Below are 25,296 nucleotides of genomic sequence, written 5' to 3'. Positions count from 1 at the left end.
GAATTAATTCTTAAATGATGTGGTTAGAAGATTTCATGATATAAGATGGGTGGTATCATCACTTTCTTTTCAGCTTAAGTTACAAGGTTATTCATGTAATATTTCACTCCCTGATTAATTAATGATATTAAAAATTCAGTATATATTAAGTTGAAAAAATAGTCTTTTGCAATCATAAATCTATATTGATGATAACTTTAAAAAAAGCTTTCTTAAAATTAAAGAAAAGTAAGAACAAACAAAATTTCATTTTAAACTGCTCAGTCTAGTAATTAAAAAAAGGATTTATTGCAATCAGATTTGATTAATACAACAAATAATTACTTAAATTTCGCGGATTTTTGGTTACAATCGATAATCGATTGATATATTTCGATTATGAGTACTAGTGTCGCCCCTAACGATTCGAGAGGGAAAACAACGCAATATCGCTAAGCACAGCAGGTGTTTTTGTTAGTTTGTTGTCAGTTTTATACATATAGTTATTTTTTTGTGAGGTCTGTGTGTGAATAATTTGTTTTTATGTGTTTCTTTACATCATGAGAAAGCCATCGATAAGGTAATTCATAAATATGGTTTAAATTTTTAATTTTTTTCAAAGGTAGTTGCTGTGTATATGTATGATTGATAGGCTTTCAGTGACCCTATTTTTGGGGTCCGACGGTTTTGTAGGCTATGACAATCATTTATATATTATCGTGTGTTTTAGCAAATTAAAGATTTTTAATACCATTTTAAGTGTTAATGAATATCTTTTATGCTATTTAAATTTGAATGTGCGACTATTTTGCATTTCAGATGACAGTTCCGAACCTAGGAAATGAGAAAGTGGATCCCATTTTTTAGGTAAGTAGGTCTCTCCATATCCTGGTATACGTTACTTTCAGTTTTCGAAGTGAAATTATTTATTTCTGAAGTAATAAGATAAGCGTTTTAATAGATATTAATCGGTTAGATTATTTGTAAAATCTTAAAAGAGTTAATGATATATAACGCTAGTATAAAGAGCCACATAGGCTAGCCTGGCCACCATTTGTCATGGGTTAGGCTACACTGGAATGTGGGAAAGGCGTACTTGGTTTTTTGTTAAATTGCTATGTTCTTGTCTTTAATTTGTATTACAAATGTAAAATTAATATTAAAAGATCATGAATTATTTATTATATACCTATATTTTTATTAATATTAAAAATTTAAACATGATGTTAAAGGACTGTTATAGGTTAGCTGTTGGGGATATTTTAACAGAAGTTTACTTACTTAGTCAATTTATCTCATTGATTCATTCTGTAAAAATAGATGTCAAAAATTATTATAATGTACATTAAGTTACACATTTTTTATTTTAGTGTGGATTTATTTTACATTTGGAAAGTACAAAATGCTAACAATATTTGATCATTGTAGCCTAACATACTCTATTAAAACAAAAGATTTATTTGTATGATTGCTTCTAATATTTCTTTTCAGTAAATTTTAAATGATGAAATTTACATGTTCATTTCATATTAGTCAAAACTTCACCATGGCAAAACTTTGTTCTTAAATTAGTGAAAGGTTATGCATTAATGAAAGCTATGCATTGGTTATTTTTATGATTTTTTTTTAATATAGAAATGTATTCTATTTTCTTCCTTAGATATTTTGTTGTTTACATACATTTATTAGAATTTTACAAAATGTAATATAATTTATTACATCCCATTTAATTAATACACAATTTTGACCATATTGCTATCAGCCTAATTGTAAAGCTTTTTAAGGTGATTTAGGCTGAATTATTAAAACTGGTTTAAAATTTAAATGCTGTTAAATATTAATGAATATTGTGCTTTTACATATTTTTTTCTTTTTAGGACATCATTTGTACCACTTTTCTCCATGATTAGTGCATGAACTTTATTCTAATTGGTACATTTAAGTTAATGAATTAAGCTGACAGAATTTAGAAATATTAATGTTTATCCAGAAAAATTATCTACTGGTTTTTAATAATGACCATCCATGCAATGTGTTTTACCCTTCAAACTAACTTAAAAATTCAGAAGGATTATTTTTAAAATAATATTAATTTTGTGATTGTTTTTAATGTTAAGTGGTTGAAAAATTAAGGTAGCGTATATTTTTTATTTATGAAAAATTAGTTGTATAATTTGAAAACATGCTAATTATGTCCTTGACAAGATTTTATTGGCTAAATTTTGTTATATGCCCGGCAAACATTGTACTATGTCTGCCATAATCACGTTTCAGTTTTATAAGTTTCCATTAGATGGCATTAGTCGTCTAATAATGAATCATATTTTGTTATCAACAGTATGTCATCCCATTTTATTCATGCAGTTCAAGATTAAGATAATTGTTCAGGTTATTGTTAGTAAAGGTTAGGCAACTTAATGATTCTATGTACTGAACTTCCTATGATATAAACATAATCTAACTAAACAACCTAACATACGCGTTGTTCAGTAACCTCATGTAATTAAAATATTATTCTGAAATATTAAATGCCAGGAGACTAGCAAACTGTTTTTTTTTTTAATTTTCGAATTTTATACATAATATTAGAAAAATAAACTCAATTATGTGCCCAGTAGAAATAGTACCATAAACTCCATTATGAGCTCAATAGAGAGTAGTACTACGGTGAAAGCAGGTTTATATAAAGTGCTAATGCCATCTAGGCATCCTGAGGAAGTTATACTGTGTTAACAGTGTCTAAATGTAGTAGTACAATGTCTGCTCGGCATATAATGGAGTTTAAACATTTTATTTGCTAATTCTAAAAATTTTTGAATAGATTTGCTTGAATTGTTACTAATAATAAAGGATTGAAAGTGAAGTGATTTTAGCGGTTATACTATATTTAATTGTAATATAAATTTTCCTAGTGTACCAGTAGGAAGCTAATTTGATAATGTGACTGTATTTTCATAACAGTTGAGTCTGATTATCGTAAAAAATAGGAATCAAACAATTCATTTTAGTCATATGAATCATCATATGACTAAAATGAGTCATCATCCCAATTTGTTGACCTCCTTTGTTACATGGAATAGTAGCATCTTAACCTTTTATCCAGAAAGTTTTGAGTTTGAATTTCTGGCAGATTTAGCATTTTGTCATCTGCTATAACATATATTTCTTTATAAAAAAAAAGTAGAGCTATTAAATTAGATTTATGACTGTTTTTCCTCAGCATAAATAAATTTAAAGAAATTAAAATTAAAATAGGAATGATGTTTTTTTTTTACATACAAAACAAATAAAAATGTTTGGAAACTTATCAAGTCAAATTTTAGATATATGCCTTGGAAAAGTGGATTTAAACAAAAATGATATTGTAGGATTTCATAATAATATATTTAAAAAGTAGTTGTAAAATGTAATATTTCTTTTTTTTTTGAATAAATCACAATAAATAATAATAAAAATAGATTTGAAAAACCTGTAATAAATAATTAAATTAGAGTATGAGTAAGTAATTAAAAAAATATTTTTTGCCTGAATAACTGTATATTGTGATAGAGATTTTTCACAATTGTTTCTGTAAAAAAAAAAAAGCCAAAAGAAAACTACAATGTACCAAAGACATAATTAAAACATGTACAAAAAAAAATTAAGTCAAACCAATGTTTGTTCTATATAACTAAGGATTTAAGCATAGTTGTTCTTTGTTTCTGATAGCTTTAATGTTTAAAGAATATAAGCCCTTTTTATTATTTGTAATTGGTGTTCTGTTTTATTTTTAGTTATATAAAACTAAAATTGTTATAATGACTAAAACAAAAAAATTATTACTTTTGACTTTCTGCAATTTAATAAGAAATTGTTTTTTTTTTTTTATGAATTTTTTTTGCACTCATATACTGCCATTGGAAATGATTCATATGAAAAATTAAGTTGTGGATGATGGGAAGTAGGTAAAAAATTGATTACAAAATTTGGTCTTAAAGGACTGGTATGGGATTTAAATAAAAATGCTCAATATTATTTAAAAACTGAATGAATTATCTACTTATAAAGAAAGTTTTTAGTTTTATTTTAAGTAACTTGGCATATCAATTTTTAAAAATATTTAAAAGTATATTTTTAAGCTCCTGGCAATTAATAAGGATTCCTATTATCATAAACTATTTTTTTTTTCTGCACTGCTTTTTATAAAAATAAATTATTTATTGTCTGATTAAAATGTTGATTTGATTTAGTAAAAATCAATCTAACTTGGGAGTTTTTCATAATATGGTGTTTTATATATGTTTAACATAATATTGTATTTGTTTGAGAAATAAATTTTTATTTATGTCTTTAATGCTGTAAGATATTTAATATACCAGTAAAATATTATGTTTGGGTGATAACATTACTTACTTATATGAGAGATTCAGGTAATGTGAATCTTGGTTAGACTGAGTAATAAAAAATATATAGGTTTTTAGGAATATCTAAAAAATGAAAATTAATTCTTTTTTGTAATAATAATTTTTTTCCATAACTTTTTAATCTAATGTATTTTTTTTACCAAGAATAAAAAAAAGAATAATTAAAAATGAGCTAAATTAGTAAAACCTGTACATTAAAATTCCCCTCCTCATTAGTATTATTAGTGTCAATTAGCCTAAAAATGGTTTCCGTATCTTGACTTTGATAATGTGTTTGGATTCTAATCGATGTTAAATTTTTCATATTTTATCCATTCACAATGAACATAACATTTCAACAAAGTAATAATATATATAACCACCATGTTATTAAATATATTTATATTTATTAGCCTTTTCAGTACTGCCATTTTTTTAAATGTTCATTTTCATTTTGTTATCGGTATATTGGATCCTTACAGTTACATATGGCTATTATTTTTGCTTTAGAGGTATTGTAGTATTTTTCTCTCATTCGTTTTTGTAATCCTTAGGCATAAGTTCATATTTCAGCATATGTAGATATTGAACTTGTCTTAAGATAATACAATCAGCAACGTAAAACTTCCATCATTGATGTCATACACTGATATCACTTCCCATACCACTGTTTACTTCACTGTTTCCTGCTTGCAGTCTTTGAATTTGTCTCCTATCCTTCATAGTACATATTGAAGTGTCTTCACAAACAGTGAAAATAGATTTGTCACCAAACATTACGTAAAGTAAAAAAATAAAAATATGTACAAACAGAAAATTTGCACTTCATACTATGGTATGATCTCACCAAACGCAGAGCATCTTCAAATTCATCATAACAATTAATAGTTTAACCTTAACCATAGATTTTATATATTAAGAACTACAATATTATGGAAAAAAAAGTTTGTTTCATTAAAATGTACAATTTTTTTTTTCTTACATTTTGCCAATCCAATGCAGTCCAGTGTCTTCTGAAACTCTTTGCTCACTCCAATCACTTTTTTGCTATTGATGGTATGATTTTGGCTTTCTTCTGTGGCACAAGCTCTGAGACCTTCATTGAAAAGTGCTCTATACGCACTGTAAGGTAATATGTTGATCCCATATTCATATATTTTCATGCTCAAATCCTTGCTTGTTGATTTTCTATTGTTTAAAACCATATTTTCCAGCTTTTTTTTTAGACTTCTGCTAAACAAAATTTTCTTTCTCCTACACTTTCCAACCTGATTTTGTTGGTTTACGTTAGTCAAATCAATACATTGTTAAAACATACTCATGAAATTTTGTAAAATATTCACTTTTAGACATATCTGTTTGAGTAATGATTCTCTTCTAACAGAGTCTTAACAATACCAGTTTTTTCGTGATAAGTTACTTTTCTTCCCTGTAACCTCAAAGTTCAATAGCTAGCAAAATATATAATCAGTAGAGACAAAGCATACTGAATTGTAAGTAAAAATATTCACAACACTTAAAATAAAATTATTAATAGCTGATAATGCTAATTTAAACATTATCAAACACATATTTTCAATATAAATTGGCTTGAGAACAGAAACACAGTTGCTAAATCATGAAAACTTATGAATCAACTCAAATCTGGGGATCTAGCTGGTCAAACAAAAAATGTCCCCATTTTTGGATGCAATATGTTCAGAAATTTCTCTTAAAGCAGTAATAGACCCACAAGCAGTGTAATTTTTAGCATCATCTTGCTGGAACCACATAATTTGTGGAAATCAAACTAATTCTTGCCATAAAAATGTTGCAACCATCCTTGTGTAATGTGCTGCAGTAGGGTTTGTAGCATTTCCTCGATCATCTTGAAAAAAAGAAATTGCCCAGTAATGCTAGATGACAAAAATGCACACTAGTTTGACTTGTGGATTATGCAACAGTTTCTCATATTAGTGAAGTGGATTGTCATATTCGAACATTGACTATTCTGCTTATTTTTGTAGTTGTTCAGGTGAAATTGAGTTTTATCTTGCATAACAAATGGTGGATTAAGTTTTCATCACCATCCAAATACTACAACATTCCTTGACAAAAATTCATACAAGTAAATCAGCATCTTTTAATCCCTAAACCATTTAAATTTTATAGAAGAGAAAACTTTTGCATAAGGACTTAAATTTTCAGATTTGATGGATCAATAATTCATTTAATGTATGTGTAATTGCAGAAAGTTTTGGACTGCATGTTTTAGTAATTTGAACTCTCTGAATGTTTTCTGGCATTGTAAACTTTTTGCTACTCCTTTTTGTTATAAATTTAATGTGTACTCATTTCCCCTACCTTTTAACCCATAAGTGAATTGCATGAGCAGATGATACTCACCTATGATGTGAAATAATGAACCTAAAACAAAATAACCTTCTCACAGTTGACACAAGTCACCATTTTTATAAAAACAATTTAGTACAGAGATCACAATGTGCACTATACCATGTTTAGTAAACTGCATTAAATGACTTACAAAACATCAAGTTCAGTGTCTTCTTCCAAACATTAAATGAATAATCAATCAAGCTTTTAAATTTTCCCACTTCACTGATTTGCCCATTATATTTTACTATCCATTACCAATTTAAATTGTACTTTTAAACTGCATACAAAGTTAAAGATATTTTTTTTTTTTTTTACCAGTATAACGAATGCTCTGTGCAAAGTAGCAGGAAGATTATTTTCCTGCTACTAAGGAATATTATATTTTAACTGGCATTCCTAAATTTTATTTATGGTATAAATCAGCAAGAGATGTGAACCATTCAAAATAATTTTGGAAGAAATTAAAAATTTAAAACAATCTTTGTCAATTTATTATTAATAGAAAAAAATCAGTGATGGTCCATTTATATAGAAGTTTCAGATGTGCTGATATAAGCATAAAATACATTTCAGTAATATGTTAGCCACTTGCCTAAAGTAGTTAAAAAAAAAATTAAAAATTCATTATTTAAATAAATAAGAAGTGTCGTTGATAGAGAATTCACTTTAATGTATATATGTGGCACTGCTAGAATGTACATTTAATTTTATGTAAAACCTTTTTTGTTGGTTTATATATATCGTAAGACTGAAGATGATTGTGAATTTAGTGAAAGCATTTTATTTTATTTTCGTGTGCATTTTATTTTCATGAAAGTACTTTTGTGGGATCCTGCATTCTCAGTCATGATTGAAATAATTCTGTTATTGCATAATAAAAATTTTTATTGAGGTAAGATTTGTCTTATCTCAATATTTTGTACTAGGTGATTTATTTAATAAATTTAAAATAATTATACATTATACATTCATACATCACTGATCCAAGGTGAATATTAAAGTAAAGAGAAAAAAGAATGATTCCGTTTCATTTAGACTGGTTTTGAGTTGACCTATTTACTGATAATATAAGATATTATTTTATAATTTTTATTTTCATTTAATTAATTTTTTTAAAATAAAAGTTTGTTACTATTGTTTCTATGTTATAAAATGAAAATATTCATTGATGGTATGAAAATGTTTTGTATGAACTTTTAAAAATTAATAAAATATCTCTAAATTTCTGAATGTACGTAGAGAAGATGTTTTAAAAATTGTTCTTTTTCTTTGTCAATTTGTTGTAGTAGAGCTGTGTGCTCATCTTGAAATGATAAGGAGATTCATTAAGGATGTAGTCAAATAATTTAGTGATCTGCTTATGTTGTTTTTGGTCAAATTTAGGGCGTTTGTAAATAGCATATTATTTAATGTTGCTTGTCTCTTTTTTTTTAATATGGGTGATATTGCACTGGTGTCTGTCCCATGTATTATATTTAATTCATTCATTTGAGTTTGTATGTATCCCAGCACTACAGGCTGGTGTGGGCTTTGGCCTCCTCCATTCTTCCCTATCTCTCTTTCCATCTTCTCTCAATCTTATTTGTTTTTGATACGTCCATTTTTGTTATCCAGTCTTGATCTGAGGCTTAACATTTGGTTTCCGAGCAGTTTTCTTTTTTCGTGACGAGTTGCTGCCCAACCAAGTGTTGTTCCATGCTCAACTCCCAACTTGGAGGGCCAGTGGATTTTCATTTAATAGTTCCATTCTCCTAGACAGAGCGCTTCCTCACTAGCTTACAGAGCTCTGTCTACCCTGGATTTTATTGAGATTATCTCCATATGCTCATCCGCCCCTTCTGCTGTTGGGTTGTTGTTCTTCCTCTTCCGCTTTCAGGGCCGTTAGTCATCTTCAGGTTTTTGCCACTTCTGGGTGGTTATTTTAAAGTTGAGTCTAATTAAAGTAATTTTTAATTAAAACATCAATTTTTTAACAACAAATGAGATGAGATGAAATGATAAGTGAAAAAAATGTCCAACCCTTCCTGGCAACTGAATTCAAGACCAACTGGCAGCCAATTTGCTAATCAGTAAACAGTTGATACCATTTTGAATATATATATAAGGTGCTAAGTTGTTCGATAGGCCATTTTCTTATTTCTCAGATTATTTTATATACAAGGTCTTAGAAAACGTTTCTTAATTCCTAGAAGTTTCTCTCATTAAGAATTTATTGAAAGCTGTTAAGAAAATTTACAGAAAAAAAAAATATTTAAGAGTGGCAAAATGCAAGTAAAATAAAGATTAAATATTTGTTCCAATGAAATTGAACAAACTAACTCTGTAAAAGATGGGTAATTACATATAGCTCTCCAATTACATACAGTAAGTCAAAATTAGGAAGTTATTGCATTAAATGAAATGCAAAATTTCATTGAAGATATTGTCAAGAGAAAATAATCTATTCCTGATACTGGAGAAAGATTTGCCAAAACAACTAATCAAACCTGTTTCATTTTAGTTACCAATACGTGTTCCTTTGTCATCCTTATGATATCTCATTTATAAATATCTATGGCTTCTAATGAGAATTGATACTTAAAAAAGACATTAATAATAAATAGATGATTAATAATTTTAATTACAAGCAAGAGAACAGCATGTTAGCAAAAATTGAGGGCCAAGTGTTATTCGCAGTACAAATTTAAAAAAAATTAAACTAAAAATGTTCAGACGTATTTGTGGGATTATTCATGTAACCCCAAATTATAAAAAAAAAGTGAGGCCATGTTAATTTTTATATAAAACTATGTTAAAGCTTTATTGACTTATATTAGTGTCACAAATCAGTAAATGAAGAATTAGTTAAGACAAATGCAATTTTAAGCTTATCATCCTGGTTTGTTATTAGCTGACTCATGTTTTAGAACACCTGTTTTTATTTACCTATTTTAATGTTAATTATCTATTTTCTTTTTAGTACTTATTAAATTATTTTGAATTTTCTCCATATTTCCAATTTTATTATATTTATTAAACTTATTTTTTTCACTTATGGTCCAGATATAAGGTGTTCATTTATTATGGTAATCACATTTGACTAAATTATCTGTAGTAACAACTATTTATTGTTATTTTTTTTACAGATATTGGCGGTTGTATATATTGGTTGTGGTTAACCACAAAATATACAGCTTTGTTACGTGTATTTTTTGAAGTTAACAGTTTTAAGAAGAGCTGTCTGTCAAATCTTTGGACAGGCTCTGTTTACGTGGATTTAGTAATTATAATCTGTGTAATATCTCATTGATTGTTGTTCACTATTTGTGACAACATCATCTTGAAATGAACTTCACACCTTATGGAACACCGTTTACAAGTGTAAGCAGTATTCCTACGGGGCATCAATTTACAGCAGCAAAACTGGCTCACCAGGTAATTTTTATCTTTTTATTTTCCTTTCATTGCATAAGTAAAATCTTATAAATCCATTTTTTTATGTGCATATGGTGGTATTGTGTGATGATGGTCTTGATTCTTTCCTATTTAAATATCTAATTATTATATTAGTCATCAAAATTGGTAAATGAGGATTTATATTGTATCTGATTGAAGTTATTAGAAGTCTTTACTGATGATCAAAGTCATAATTGTTTGCAGGATTATACACAGAGAATATGGTTGCTTGTTTTTACAAACTTAAATGCTGCTGAATCATATTGCAGTGTGATCTCAGCAGGCGGCACATGTTTTTCCTTAGAACTGTCAGGATTAGTTAGTTAGGATTATTGTTCTATACTTCATAGTGGAATCCCTAAGGGTATTCCAGTGTGAGGAGCTAGTATGTATATAGTTCTTTAATATCATATGTTTTTAAATAGCTAACAAAGATCAAACAGCCATTAGTGTATTTCTTGTTAACATCCATCCTTGATAAAAATTGTTGGATTGTATAAATTACTAAAATAACCTCCATAAAAGTACACTAAATCATGGTACATAAAAGCTCTCTTTATTCACTAGTTTTCATACTTCAAATAATTGAAAGATTTGTTACTAAATTCATTAAAAGTGCTGTTGTCAATAGATACATTTGTGAAGCATCAAATAGTGTCACTTAAGCTTTTTAATTGATTTTATATTGATGTCATTCTGTAAAATCATTCAGATGTGTACCAGTGTTACAGTTCACCCAGTCCTCACTTACATATGAATATCAACTTAAGCCAAACAATAGCATAGTTGACATAAATACTTACATGCTGATTAGCATTACTAAATGCTCATTGTTTGTTTATTAATTTGTATTCAAATTTTTTCTGGTTACAGGTGTTAGAATGTTTTAAATTTCATTTGTATTTATTTTTCTTTAAATTAAAAATATATTATTTTATATTAATTTATTTTTTATTTGCTATTGTTAGGTAGGAGCTGGAGGAAACCAGGTGCTGGGCCTTATCAGTGCTGATGAGGCTGGCGTAACATATCTTAGACCAGTTGATGTAAATGGAGCGTTAACTGTTAACCTACCCACTAATAGTGGGAATAGTGCTACCCATAATCAGGTATGATTATGTATTATTCACTTTTTGGGTTATTGTTATTTAAACAAAATAATAATTGCTATTCTGGCAGTAATAAAGATATAGCTTGTTTTATATATGTATATAAAATCTCTGAATCATCAAATGCACTGCAGTCAAAGGTAACTGTAGAAAAACAAAATGAAGGGTGTTGGTATAAATGAAAGGTATTGGTATAACTGAATCCCAAAATAACCCATTAAAAATGTTCTTAGGCTGTTGATTTTACTTCCAAATATCCTTATATCTATCTATATATATATATATAATTAAACAGGCAAAGAACATTTTTAATGGGTTATTTTGGGATTGTTACATTATCTTTATTTTGTTTTTCTACAATCACCTATGATTGCAGTGCATTTGATGATTCAGAGATTTTTATAGATTCCCGTTTGGTCTCTGAACCACCTTGTCATCATAAAAAGGTTTTATGATGAGGTTTTCTTTTTAAATAATATCTTGTTTGGAATAACCAGATTTGTGAAGGAAGACCAATCCAATTTTGTCAGAAATGATTTTTACAGCTATGTCCAAGGACACTAGGAAAGTTTTGAAATATGATGGAATGGATCATGACAGGCACTTACAAATTAGTATATGTTTAGACAGGCCCCAACCTGTACTGTAGCCACTCATTGTTACTGTAGTCATTGTTACTGTAGTCACTCTCTTGGTATCATTACATTTTAGCTGTTTTAGTGAAAAGAATTAGTGATGTCATCATGGTCAAAAACTGAATAATGGGAAATTTTTCCCTGCAATTCTACACATGGGTTAAATATTAATCAGTGTTTAAAGGACATGATTCCTCTGCTTGGAGAGGATTGTCCTAATCATACAACAATATTTAGGTGGTGCAGAGTTTAAAAGTGGAAATTTTGGCCTTGAGGATGTTCTAAGGTCAAATTTGACAAGTCTTCGTCTGTAACTGTGTGAAACATTGCTGCAATATGAGAAATGCTTGAGACAGACAGACTTGTGACCTACCACCAAATTGAGTCCTTGGTCATTAATGCACTAGCAATTTGTGCTATTTGCAATATTACCTTCTACTTAGAAAAACTTGTATCCTTGAGTACCACATAACTTGATCAACTATCATGGGACGCTGTGTTTCATGATGAAATGCTGAAAAAATTTGAAAATGGGAAATCTCCAAATATGAACGGTATCGTAACATATGTTAAAAACATGGCTATTAGGTGTCCTGACCTGGCTTAGTACAAAGTGTTAGTGTTTGGAGATGAGGAGGCCCCCATTGTTGTTCAAAAATGCAGATCAGTAAAGAAGAGAACGGTGGCCAAATTTTTTTAATGCGAGTGGAGTTTTAAAGTGAGTTACGTGGGAAACTCAGAAGATAGTTACAGAGAAGTGATATAATGAGAAATGCCTGCCTAAACTTGTTGAAGCTCAGAAGAAGCTGTATCCAAACTCAAGGATGAACACACGGTTTCTTTACTGTAATGAAGCTCCAGTACACCACTCCAAAGTTTGCTACAAGTATTTGGACAGCACTGAAATAGAACTTTTAGAGCCCCCTTGCACTGTGTGGCGCTGTTTCTCCTGTTTAGAACAACCTGAATGGGAATCACTGTATGACTGATGGTGACGTCCTAAGGGCTTGGGACGATGTATGAGTGTGCCCAGTTTTCGGATGAAACATAACAGGGTTTCTTTGAAGACTGGTTTCGAAGGATGAAGAAACACTTCCTAACATGTGTATAACATTATACACACTGTTATAATAGACATTATGTTGTAATTCACATTAATATGTTAGCAGTACACAAATGGGCTGACAGATGTCTTATATAAACATTTGTTAACATTAATTTTTTTGTATTTCCTAACTATTTCAAAATCCAGCATAAACATAGTATTCTTCATGGCAACAGATGAAAAACAAAGCCCCTTGTTATCCCAGAAAATGTTTTACTAAATTTTCATGTTTGCTATGTTTTGATTTTTTTGCCGATTGTGAATATATGGTCCATGGAATTGATAATTTCTTGTTTTTAAGTATATGTTGGTATAAAAATATACTAATTCCAAGTTACAATTTCTTTTGTAATGTAGTCCAGAAAGTCATCACAAGTAAATTACTTGTGGTCTTTGAAAAATGATGTTGTATTCACTTGATTTTCTTGTGATTGTGTATAAGTTTTTTTCACATTCAGTATATCCAGACTTTTCAGTAGTTGCTAAACAATTCCACAACAGTTTTATAAACAGCATTTTTTTATCCTCGCTTCTTTCTATATCTTATCATTGCTGTCCATTTGAAATTCATCGCACTTCTTTATCGTGTATTATTAATTTGTTATATCTTCATCATAAACAGAGATTGTAAAACAGATTTCAGCTGGATTTTCTCTTTTGTGCAAAAGGAATCGAAGACTAATTTTAAATTTACCTTGAACTTGGTGATATTTTTCATGGCCCTTTTAAACATGCACTGCAAGCACAAAATTGTTCATTAAGCCTTGATAAACTCTACACTTTGGAAACTCTGTCAGACACAGCAGTGTTGTCACTAAATAATTTTTCTTGCATTTTAATTAGTTTATCTTAAGCTTCTTAATGCTCATTATACATACTGTTTGTTTTAAAGCTTTATGTATGTATATGGGTATTTAACAGATATGCTATGTAAATGTATATATATGTGTGTGTGTATATATATATAATATGTCTAAAGTTACTCCTGCACGCGCGCGCGTGTGTGTGTGTTGTACATATATATGTATATATATATATAAAAATTTAACGATTGATTTAATTATATGTATTGATTTATATAGAAAGTATAAAGGTGAGACAACCATATTTAAAAAAAAGTAAACACTATAAATAATTTTAAAGTATGGAAATCCTAGAAGTAAATACTAATATAAAGAAACAGAAATCTTAAGAGCATTAAATTTTTAATCTTAGCTGAATTATTTGCTACATATTGTTAATCCACCAATCTCTGTTTGTGATCTCTGCCTTTCATCAGAGGTCCCAATCAAGCATAGAAGCATAAAATCATTTTACAAGCTATAAAATTCATTTTCATCCATCAATATCTATTATAAATAAATATTGCTTGAAATTAAATCATTCTATTATGCTCTATGGTAAAAAGAGGAAGTTTGTAACAACAAACAGCTAATCCAATTACTACATTAAATTTCAGTTTAAGCATGTGTATTTACAATTATTTATACTAAGAATGAAAATACATGTGTACATGCATGCATGAATACATGCGTGCGCTCACATATATACACACACATCTGATTTAAAATTTTGAGCCCATGGCAGGAACCTGCCTAACCTTACAGTGTATCTTGAATATTTAAAAAGATTGATATTAAAGTTACCAGATGTGCTGCGTTGTTGTGAGTTGTACCCCTTTCAAATCTCCATTCTATATTACACTCCATTTCCTTCATAATTTTTATGTTTTCAAAATTCTACCATTAATATTGGTGAGCAATCTACAATGATCCTAAGTCAGATAGCGACTGTGAACCACTTGCAACATTAAAACTTGGTCTTTGATGTATTGCTTTACTTAAAATCAATAAATCTATTTAGGTTTTACAGTGTTTTCTATATCAGGTAGTATTTTTTCAATGCTGTCATATTTACAAGAAATATATATTTTTTTTAAAATTGAGTGGATGATTAGAAGAAAATATCCTATGTGGATACCACATGACTTCCTTGTATGCCTATTAAATTACATATACACATTTTTTGCTACATTTCATTTGAAAGTGAAATGTGATCCTCCAATTCTTTAATAAAGTTGACAGTTATACAATTGATTGCATTGTGGTAGACACTACATTGCATCACATTATTTTGTGGTATCCGTATCAGCATTTTATATTAGATTATATGTTAATTTTGTTTCACATCCCCCAAGTAGTTTTGCAGTGTAAGTGAGAACGTTTCAGATCTGTAACCATGCATACATTGGTTTGAATCAGACTTCATATACATATATTTTTCTTAACTTTTATTTTTTTAATTTAAATATATTGATTTATTAAAATTATTAACCTCTGTAAAAATGTTAGAATTAAAATGAAAAGTATATAAAATTTTATTTCACTAATAACTTCTGATTTTTTTCATAGATATATTTTTTTTTCAATTAAGAGGTTAATAATTATTAATAAATCAGTATATTTAAATTACAAAAAAAAAAAAGAAATGAAGTCCGATTCGAACCAATCTTCTTCCCCTTGTAAGATCTAAATATTTCATTAATTAAAATTTTATGTGGCTTTAACTCTGGAACCAATGAAAATAAGTACCATTTATGATGCATCATTGAAACGCTTTCAATGAGAGGTTATTATTGCAGTTAAGAAAAAGTCCTAAATCCAAATGTTTGGGAATTTTGTGCTTTTTGGGCACTTTTTTCAAGTCGATTACAATCAGAAAGGGAGGTGCAGATTTAGATGTTATAACAGTCCTAAATCCAAAATTTCAACATTCTATGACTAATCGTTTTTGAGTTATGTGAGATACAAATATACAGACGTCATGCTGAAACTAGTCAAAATGGATTCAGGGATGGTCAAAATGAATATTTCTGTTGAAATCTGAAAATGAAATTTTTTACGATTACAATATTTCCTTTACTTAATACAAGGAATTAAAATCAATGAGTTTATTAGTTGATAATTTTTCTTTTGCTGAAACAAAAAAATTAAGTTACATGAAATACTAAATGATATTTTTGGATAGAAATTAAATGTAAATAAAAATAAACAAAGGTGACATAAATAGATAATAGTGAGTTAAACATTAAAATAAGAGAACATAATGTGCTACAAGTTTCAGTATTTTGTTTAGGTGATAGTATTTCAAAGAATATAATTAATGCAACCAGTATAAGCACAAAGTGTTTTCATTCAGAAAAGAAGTATATTACTAATTGTAAATTAAGAAATTGGAAAAAATGTTTTCTTGGAGTATAATAGTGGAATATCAATAATACTAAAGCTAGGAAGGAAAATGCATTAGTGTTGATTAGAAAAGGATTTAAAAGTGCTTAGATCATTGAAGAAGTATATGCTAATGGAATGATGTAATAGCAAATTTGTTATTGATTTATTTTTATTGTATACGCTAATCTAGTGTTATGTTAACTACAGGATTGTAATTGTGGTGAATTTAGCCTACTTATTTTAACTATTATGGTCCTTTCCTTTTTTATCAAAGGGTATTGACATTTGGTTGAAGTTTTGTATCTTTTAAACTTGTTTATTTTCTAATATAATTTGTTTTAAATTTCAGATTATCACATTGCCAATTAGTTTACCAGGAGCTAAACCCGGCGATGTACAACAGCAAACGTTACAGATAGTCGTGAATCCAGGTACAGGTGGTGCGTTAACACCTGGCGAAAAATATCATGCAGTTCCATTATCGCTGCAACATTTTCAACAGGGTGTATTGACTGTTGCGTATAGTAATGCCCAACAAGGTGGCGAGAGCATACAACTTCAGGTAGTTTGTATAATTAATGTCCACTGGATTTATTATTTTTCTTTAAAAATATAATTATATATTCTGAGTTTTTATATTTGATTTATTTAAAATTTGTATCTGTGGCGTAAATATTTAGAAGTATCTAAACTTTCAGTAGAACTGAATGCTCAATAATTTGTCAAAAAACCTTACTTTACAGCTGTAGATTCAGTTATCTCTTTATCTGTTTAAAGTTTGATCTATTTCAGAATTGTAAACTCTTGTAAAAGTTCAGAAAAATAATTTTACAAAATAAGTTTTTTCAAATTCTATGTATTTTAAATTTATCTCTTGAAATTTTCCCATACTAAAAGTACTGAGTGAATAAATGACAAAAATTTTTTTGTGGTGTCACTGGATAAATAAATTTAAAATAGTTTGGTTTTAATTTTTAAAATAAATTTTTGACAGGTTTTTCTAATATTTGTTTTTAATATTTTTTTCATTAAATTATTTTGCCACAGTCCATCCTGGCTAAAAATAAAAAAGAATACCTAGAATAATAGGTTGAAAAGAGCTGTTAATTTTATAACTATTTCCTGGAAAGATTTTTATGAACTGTTTTCCATTAAAAATGTTGACTACTTTTTCTTGCTATTTGAAAAGTAAACCGACACTAAGAAAAAGTGGCTGACTAAATTTGTGTATGGTTTTTCTTATAAAACTGATAGTTTTAAAAAAAATTTAAAGAATTGCACGAGTCAAGAAAATTATAGTTTAAGATTGAAAAAGGTGTAGAATTAAATGCAAATGTTTAACAGAACTCTTTCCTTTTTTTAAACTTTATTGACTCATGTAATTTTTAAAAGTGTAATACTTTTTGTTCAAGAACATATGATAGAAGTTCATAAAAAAATGTGTTATTCAGTATGAAATAAGAATCTGTCATTAAGTTATAAGAATATATTCCTTAAATTTTTATTGGTTAGATGAATTGATTAATTTTTAGATATCATCAAATTAAAACCTAGTAATATCAATAGTGACTTTTTCAGAAATATATTTTAGTATATATTATGTTAATAAATAGTTTAAAAGTAGTTCTTTCTTTCATAAATTACATCCTTGGCCAGAATATAATTGTTTATTAAAATACATTTTTTTTCACTTAATTCTCCAAATGTAGTTACTTTCAAAATGATACCTGTTTCATCAGAATGTTTTTGTTTTATGACATTTAATTAAAAATATAATTTAAAATGTTAAAAGTGTAGAGTTATATTTATTATTTCTTTCACTCATAATAATAATAATAATAATATTCTACATTAAATAAAAGAATTGTTAAAAAGTTTTAAACATTAATGATTTTTTTCATGTTTCATTAATTTGGAAGTAGTTTTCTTAAATTACAATAGAGCTGATATAAGGCAGCAAGAAGAATTTATGTATTCTATTTTATGCAACATATTTAGTATTCTATTGATAGAAATTTTTTGTGTAATATTTATTAACATTTTGCAACATGCAGGAGCCAGCGGATTTCTAAGCAAACCTGGAAAAAACTGCTTTTTTTCTTTTCTGTTGGTGGAATATCTTGATGTTAGGCAATGCGGTGTCCGTGGATTTTGATGGTCTTCCTCCTCTTTTGGTCTGAATGCTGGTATATGAAATTTTTGAATAACTTGGTTGATAACTGAGATTTGGAATTTGACAAGCTTATATGTTTTCCTGTTTTTGTTTATGAAATGAAAATGAATTTAAAAGAATAAGGTTGATGAAATTAAAAGCCAGTTTCTTGTACCACTACAATCAGATTATCAGATTGCCCCTGTTGTAGTCATAAATGCATTCTGGTTTTACAAAAGTTGTTGCAGGTTGTTTATTATTGGGAAATTTAACACAGCTGTTGGTGAGCATTATGGTCTGCATCCAAACTTCCTTTTTGTCCTTCCACTTCAGAGCTAGCATGCTGTTTGTGTGTCTTGCCTGGATTGCACCCCTTTTCAATCTCTTTTCCAGTTTTGGCATACATTTTTGTTTGCACGCACAGTGCCACAAACATTAGTCTGAAGCACATTGAATAATGAAGGGCTAGAGTACTAGTTATCAAGAAAAATTTTTAAACTGGCGGATATGATCAAGAAATGGTTTGATTTTTTGTAATTTATTGTTAGATCTATTTTCTTCCCTAGAAAAGTGGAGCATACTTAGAATATTTATATACCTGGTTTCTGACATTGGGAGAATGTAGAAATAGAAAGTAAGTGTAATAATAATAATCATTAATAAATATTCACTAACATTAAAATATTATGTTTTAAAATTTAAAATATTCAGTATTCATTAATTTCTAAATTTTTTGCCCTGGTCATGAGTATTATAATAGAAAAAAAAGTAGTAACATCAGACCAGTTCTTTAGCCTAGAATAAGGAAACACCAATGTTTCAGAAACAAATTTAAAGTGATAAATATTGTTCTTTGCCGTACCCTTGGCAGTATTTTCAGCAAATTCTAAGGGAAGTAATTGTAAAAAAAATCTGCTTCAGCAGAATTATCTGAAAGTGCATCATCATTGGTTATTCCACTTTACGCATTGCCATGTCAAAAATTATACGTAAAAAGTTATCTGATCATCACAAAAAGTTATTAGAATTATGATTGTCTATTTTATGTTTTTTTTGTCTTCTGTCATTTGACTGGTTTGATGCAGCTCTCCAAGATTCCCTATCTAGTGCTAGTTGTTTCATTTCAGTATACCCCCTACATCCTACATCTCTAACAATTTGTTTTACATATTCCAAACGTTGTCTGCCTGCACAATTTTAACTTCCACCTGTCCGTCCAATATTAGTGACTATTCCAGGATGCCTTAATATGTGGCCTATAAGTCTGCGTTTAACTATATTTTTTCAAATGCTTCTTTCTTCAACAATTTGTGGCAACTCCACTTCATTTGTCGCTTTATCCACCCATCTGATTTTTAACATTTTCCTGTAGCACCACATTTCAGAAGCTTCTAATCTTTTCTTCTCAGGTACTCCGATCGTCCAAGTTTAACTTTAAGTTAAGCTCCAAACATATGCTTTCAAAAATCTTTTCCTGACATTTTAATTAATTTTTGATATAAACAAACTATATTTCTGACTGAAGGTTCATTTTGCCTGTGCTATTTGGCATTTTATATTGTTCCTGCTTTGTCCATTTTTAGTAATTCTACTTCCCAAATAACAAAATTCTTCTATCTCCATAATCTTTTCTCTTCCTATTTTTACATTTAGTGGTCCATCTTCATTACTACATTTCATTACTTTCGTTTTGTTGTTAATTTTCATGCGGTAGTTCTTGCGTAGGACTTCATCAATGCCATTCATTGTTTCTTCTAAATATTTTTTACTCACAGTTAGAATTACTATATCATCAGCAAATCTTAGCATCTTTAACATTTCACCTTGTAGTGTTACTCCGGATCTAAATTTTTCTTTAACATCATTAACTGCTAGTTCTATGTAAAGATTAAAAAGTAACGGGAATAGGGAACATCCTTGTCAGACTCCTTTTTTTGTTATGGCCTCTTTCTTATGTTCTTCAATTATTACTGTTGCTGTTTGGTTCCTGCAAATGTTAGCAATTGCTCTTCTATCTCTATATTTGAACTCTAATTTTTTTTAAATGCTGAACATTTTACTCTAGTCTACGTTATTGAATCCCTTTTCTACGTCTATAAATGCCAAGTATGTTGGTTTGTTTTTCTTTAATCTTCCTTCTACTAATCTGAGCGCTAAAATTGCTTCCTTTGTCCCTATACTTTTCCTGAAACCAAATTGGTCTTCTAACACATCTTCCACTCTCCTCTCAATTCTTTTGTACAGAATTCTAGTTAAGATTTTGGATGTATGAGTAGTTAAGCTAATTGTTCTGTATTCGTTACATTTACCTGCCCCTGCTTATCAGATGCTTCTGCCTTGAGTGTTATCATGATTATAACACTCTTTTTGAAGTCTGACGGAACTTCCCCTTTTTCATAAATATTACACACCAGTTTGTATAATCTATCAATCACTTCCTCACCTGCACTGCACAGTAATTCACAGGTATTCCGTCTATTCCAGAAGCTTTTCTGTCATTTAAATCTTTTATTGCTCTCTTAAATTCAGATCTCGGTATTGTTTCTACCCTTTCATGTTCTTCAACTTCCTCTATAACACCATTTTCTAACCATTTCTTCTATATAACTCTTCAATATATTCCACCCACCTATCGATTTTGCCTTTCGTATTATAAATAGGTATACCTTCTTTGTTTAACACATAATTAGGTTTTAATTTATGTACGCCAAAATTTTCCTTAACTTTCCTGTATGCTCCATCTATTTAACAATGTTCATTTCTCTTTCCACTTCGGAATACTTTTCTTTAATCTACTCTTCTTTTGTTAGTTTGCACTTCCTGTTTATAGTATTTCTTAACTGTCAATAGTTCCTTCTACTTTCTTCATCACTAGCATTCTTACGTTCATCCATTAGCTGCAATGTAACCTCTGAAATCCAAGGTTTTCTATCAGTTCTCTTTGTTTCCCTAAGTTCGCTTCTGCTGATTTAAGAATTTCCTTTTTAGCATTCTCCCATTTACATTTTCTACCTTATCTTTTTTACTCAGACCTCTTGCAATGTCCTCTTCAAAAATCTTCTTTACCTCCTGTTCCACAAGCTTCTCTAAATTCCACTGATTCATTTGACACCTTTTCTTCAGGTTTTTAAACTCCAATCTATATTTCATTAACACTAAATTATGGTCGCTATCAATGTCTGCTCCAGGGTAAGTTTTTCAGTCGACAAGTTGATTTCTAAATCTTTGCCTTACTGTGATGTAATCTATCTGATAGCTTTCAATATCACCTGGCTTTTTCCATGTGTATATTCTTCTATTATGATTTTTAAAGTGGGTGTTGGCAATTACTAAATTATACTTCCTACAAAACTCTATAAGTCTCTTTCATTCCTTTTGCCCTGCCCGTATTCACCCACTATATTTCCTTCCTTGCCTTTTCCAATGCTTGCATTCCAATCTCCAACTATTATTAAATTGTTATCCCTTTTTATGTCTTTAATTATTTTGTCAATTTCTTCGTATACACACTCCTACCTCATTATCATCATGGGCGCTTGTAGACGTTAACAATCGTTGTTGTTTTAGGTTTTGATTTTATCTTCATCGCTATGCATTTTGAAATACTCTACTGTTTTCCCTATCTTCTTGTTCATTACAAAACCTACTCCTGGCTGCCCATTATTTGAAACTGAGGTAATTATTCTAAAATCACCTGACCAAAAGTCGTTTTGCTCTTCCCACCGAACCTCGCTAATTCCTACTATATTATGATTATGTCTTAAATCTCCATTTTCTTCAATTTCATCTATATTAGATTCACTAAACTTCTTATTCATTGTATTAACTAGAAATGAATAATAAACTTATAACAGAAACTTGCAAGGTCACCAAAAACTAATTGACAATGAATTAGAAAAGCACAAAAATCACTAATTCTGTTTGTATATGAACTAACAACATAACCTGAAACACCAAACAGCAAGCAGTCTGCCACAGAATGAAAATTCTGTACAACAAAATAAAAATTCCCTTTGTTCGGATTAATTTTTCGCTACTGTAAGTTCAAGTCGGAATCTACAGAATTTCTGCTTCAGTAAAAGATTTATTCGTATTAGAGCATGAAAAATCCATTGCAAAAAGATTCAACATAAAGATACACCAGTATCTTCAATACTGAACAATGGCGTCCATCAAAATGAAGGTTTGATATGTGTCACAATTTACTTGATTTCGTTACTTTGTAAAATATTTCCACCTATATAACTGCAGAAATATGTTGGAAACACTACAACAGGCATCTGTTTAAAAAAAGAAAGCATTTCGTTTGTATACAGAATTGGCACAATGCGATCAAATGTCCATTTTTATATTTACAGGTCTGGCTTCTCATGGATACATCGCTTATAGATAATGTTACAGGACTGGCAGTCAGTGGATTAAGAATGTTAATAGATCATGTTGTCTGTTAATTTTTGTTTTAAAAGAGGGAATATTGTGATTGGTTTGTGGTTCATGTTATTTCAGTTTTTAATAAAACAGATCTTCATGTTATAACTTTCCTCTTTTGACTGAGTTTTTCCAAAACAGATACAGATTATTAAACAAATATACAGATTTTTCTGTATACATTTTTAGTTGACATTAAATATATGCAGGTGGAAATACTTTATTAATGTTTTATAAATATTATATATTTAGATTATTTCAATATTATAATATTTTCTTTTGTCTATAACATATTAAGTTGTTTTGTTTTTAATATTAATTTCTCAGTATATTCTGATTGTTTAACTATTGAAATAGGAATTTCATTTACAAGAAATGTAAATGACATTTGATTGTAAACAATTTTAAATGTTTTATTTCAAAACAGAATAATGATTATGATGTTGTTGAATCCTCTGTTTTATTTATTTACACACTTAATCTATTTAAATATGAAAACTTAAAAAGAGTAGCCAGTATTGAGCGAATCAAATGCACTTGATTTCAACTGCAGCTAAATACATGTTCAAGTATGGTAATTAGTTATCAGTAATGGTATTTTATCAATTTTAATATTAATTTTTATAAAAGTTTAATTTAATTAATGTTATTACCAATATCAAACATTTATTAAAGAAATTTAATAAAATTTGATCTGTACATTGCTGTTTTACCTTAAAAGAGTTTCTGGCCTTATAAGAAAAGCTTGTCTTCCCATTTATTTTTATTGTAACTGTTATGCTATTGTTTGCATGAATGATGTGCAGGTAGTCTAAAAAATTATATATATGCATTTTTTCTACTCTGAGTCTTTAATACATTTCTGTTAAGTTGGTGGTATTAATGATACATTTTTAACTAATGATAGAATTATTTTTAAAAAATTAATTTTTTAACTAAATTTGAAATGTCAAGCTCTGGTTCTTTTTTTTTAGTCTGATTAAAAAACAAAATATAATTTTCATAGGAAAGACATGAAGGAAGTTAAATTTATTTTTAATCTTTATTATTGTATATCAATACCCAAATTATTGAAGTGGGAAGTAATTATCTGTTTAATACGTTGTTTTATAATTATTGCTTAAAATGTATGACATGATAGTGACACCTATATTGTTGTACAGATATAAATTATGCATAATAAATTAGGATGACCTAATTACTGAGGATGGGTGAAGCTGCTGAAATTAAACTTTTAAGATTTGAAGGGATCAGCTCAATAGCAAAATGAGGAAAGAAGCGGAAAGAAATTAAAACTGTTTTCATGAAGTTATGCAGAAAAAGATATTTGGCGTAATGCCAATAGAGACAGTTGATCATGATTATGTGTTTTTTCTATTGTTGAACGAATAAAAAAAATTCTTTTAAAATTTTAATAAGGAATGGTTTAAATAAACATATTTTATGTTACTTGGTTTCTGTTTTAGGTACATCAGGCAGACACAGAAAACGGTACTGTTGATCATCATACACAAACACAGCAGGATCAAAATTCACAACATAACAGTAATAGCACTAGCGGAAATAATAATAACAATAATAACAACAGTAACAATAATAACAATAATAGTGATGAAAATGGTGCACCACAACCTGTTGCACAAATACAGCATGCAATACAAACAGAAGAAATGGTATGTACTTTTGATTAAATATTATATTTATTTTTGTTTCATTTTATGAACAACATGACATATGACGTAATTCTTTAATATTAAATACCAAAAAAGTTATCTTCAATTATGAATAATATTTTTCAAAACAGATATTAGGCAATATTTTTCAACTATTTTCTAGCTTGTCATTATAATATTTTAGTGATTATGTGTAAATAGTTCATTTGGTTGCCATTAATTTATGTGGAAGTGCTAGCGCTAAATTTTGTCAATTGATAAATCTTAACAGTTAATGGTGGCTATTAACTTCAACTCTAATGTGAGAGCATCATCTGGTATTTCATGTTCTTTGAATATTAGAAGACCCATTAGTGGTTTTTCTTTTAGTTATATTTTACATTTATTTATAAGTTTATGAACAAGTTTAAAAAACAAAAAATCAGTTTTTTAGCAAACATTTGTTTCACATTAAGTAAAAAATCAATAAAAAAGTACAGAAATAATGCTACATCATTTTTAAAACATTTAGTATTGTGTATGACCTCCATATGATTTTAGGCATGCTGCTACTCTGTCAGACATTGAGTTGATCAATTTCAAGCATTGCTCTTTCATCACCAGTTGCCCCAGACTTACAACTTGAAGCTGTAATTCAGGCTTATTTTTTTGATTTTCTTTTAGCCAGCTGCAGTGCCATTTATTCCATAAATTTTCAATTTGATTTAAGTCAGGACTGTGAGATGGCCAATCCAAAACTTCCGCATCAAACCATACCTTGGTAGCTTGTGATTTATGAAAAGACGCGGTGTC

At 28.7% G+C, this 25,296-nt stretch overlaps 1 protein-coding gene across 3 annotated transcripts in view; it reads left to right on the top strand.

The window, feature by feature from the left end:
* The first annotated feature begins 420 nt into the window (after positions 1-420).
* The window catches only part of LOC142329962 (uncharacterized), a 56,346-nt gene continuing 31,470 nt past the window's right edge, over positions 421-25,296 (top strand). For 2 of the 3 annotated variants that reach the window (XM_075374951.1, XM_075374949.1), the window contains exons 1-6: positions 421-559; positions 799-846; positions 9,863-10,151; positions 11,141-11,281; positions 16,601-16,816; positions 24,298-24,504. In XM_075374951.1, coding sequence (XP_075231066.1) covers positions 10,062-10,151; positions 11,141-11,281; positions 16,601-16,816; positions 24,298-24,504 — 654 coding nt within the window. In that variant the 5' untranslated portion in view covers positions 421-559; positions 799-846; positions 9,863-10,061. The remainder of the gene's footprint in view (positions 560-798; positions 847-9,862; positions 10,152-11,140; positions 11,282-16,600; positions 16,817-24,297; positions 24,505-25,296) is intronic. The other variant, XM_075374950.1, reaches the window with a different exon arrangement.

This window comes from Lycorma delicatula, chromosome 9 (genome assembly GCF_047948215.1).
Source record: "Lycorma delicatula isolate Av1 chromosome 9, ASM4794821v1, whole genome shotgun sequence".
Lineage (NCBI taxonomy): Eukaryota > Metazoa > Arthropoda > Insecta > Hemiptera > Fulgoridae > Lycorma > Lycorma delicatula.
The sequence above is the reverse complement of the archived record's forward strand: the minus strand, read 5'-3'. Positions and strand labels throughout refer to the sequence as shown.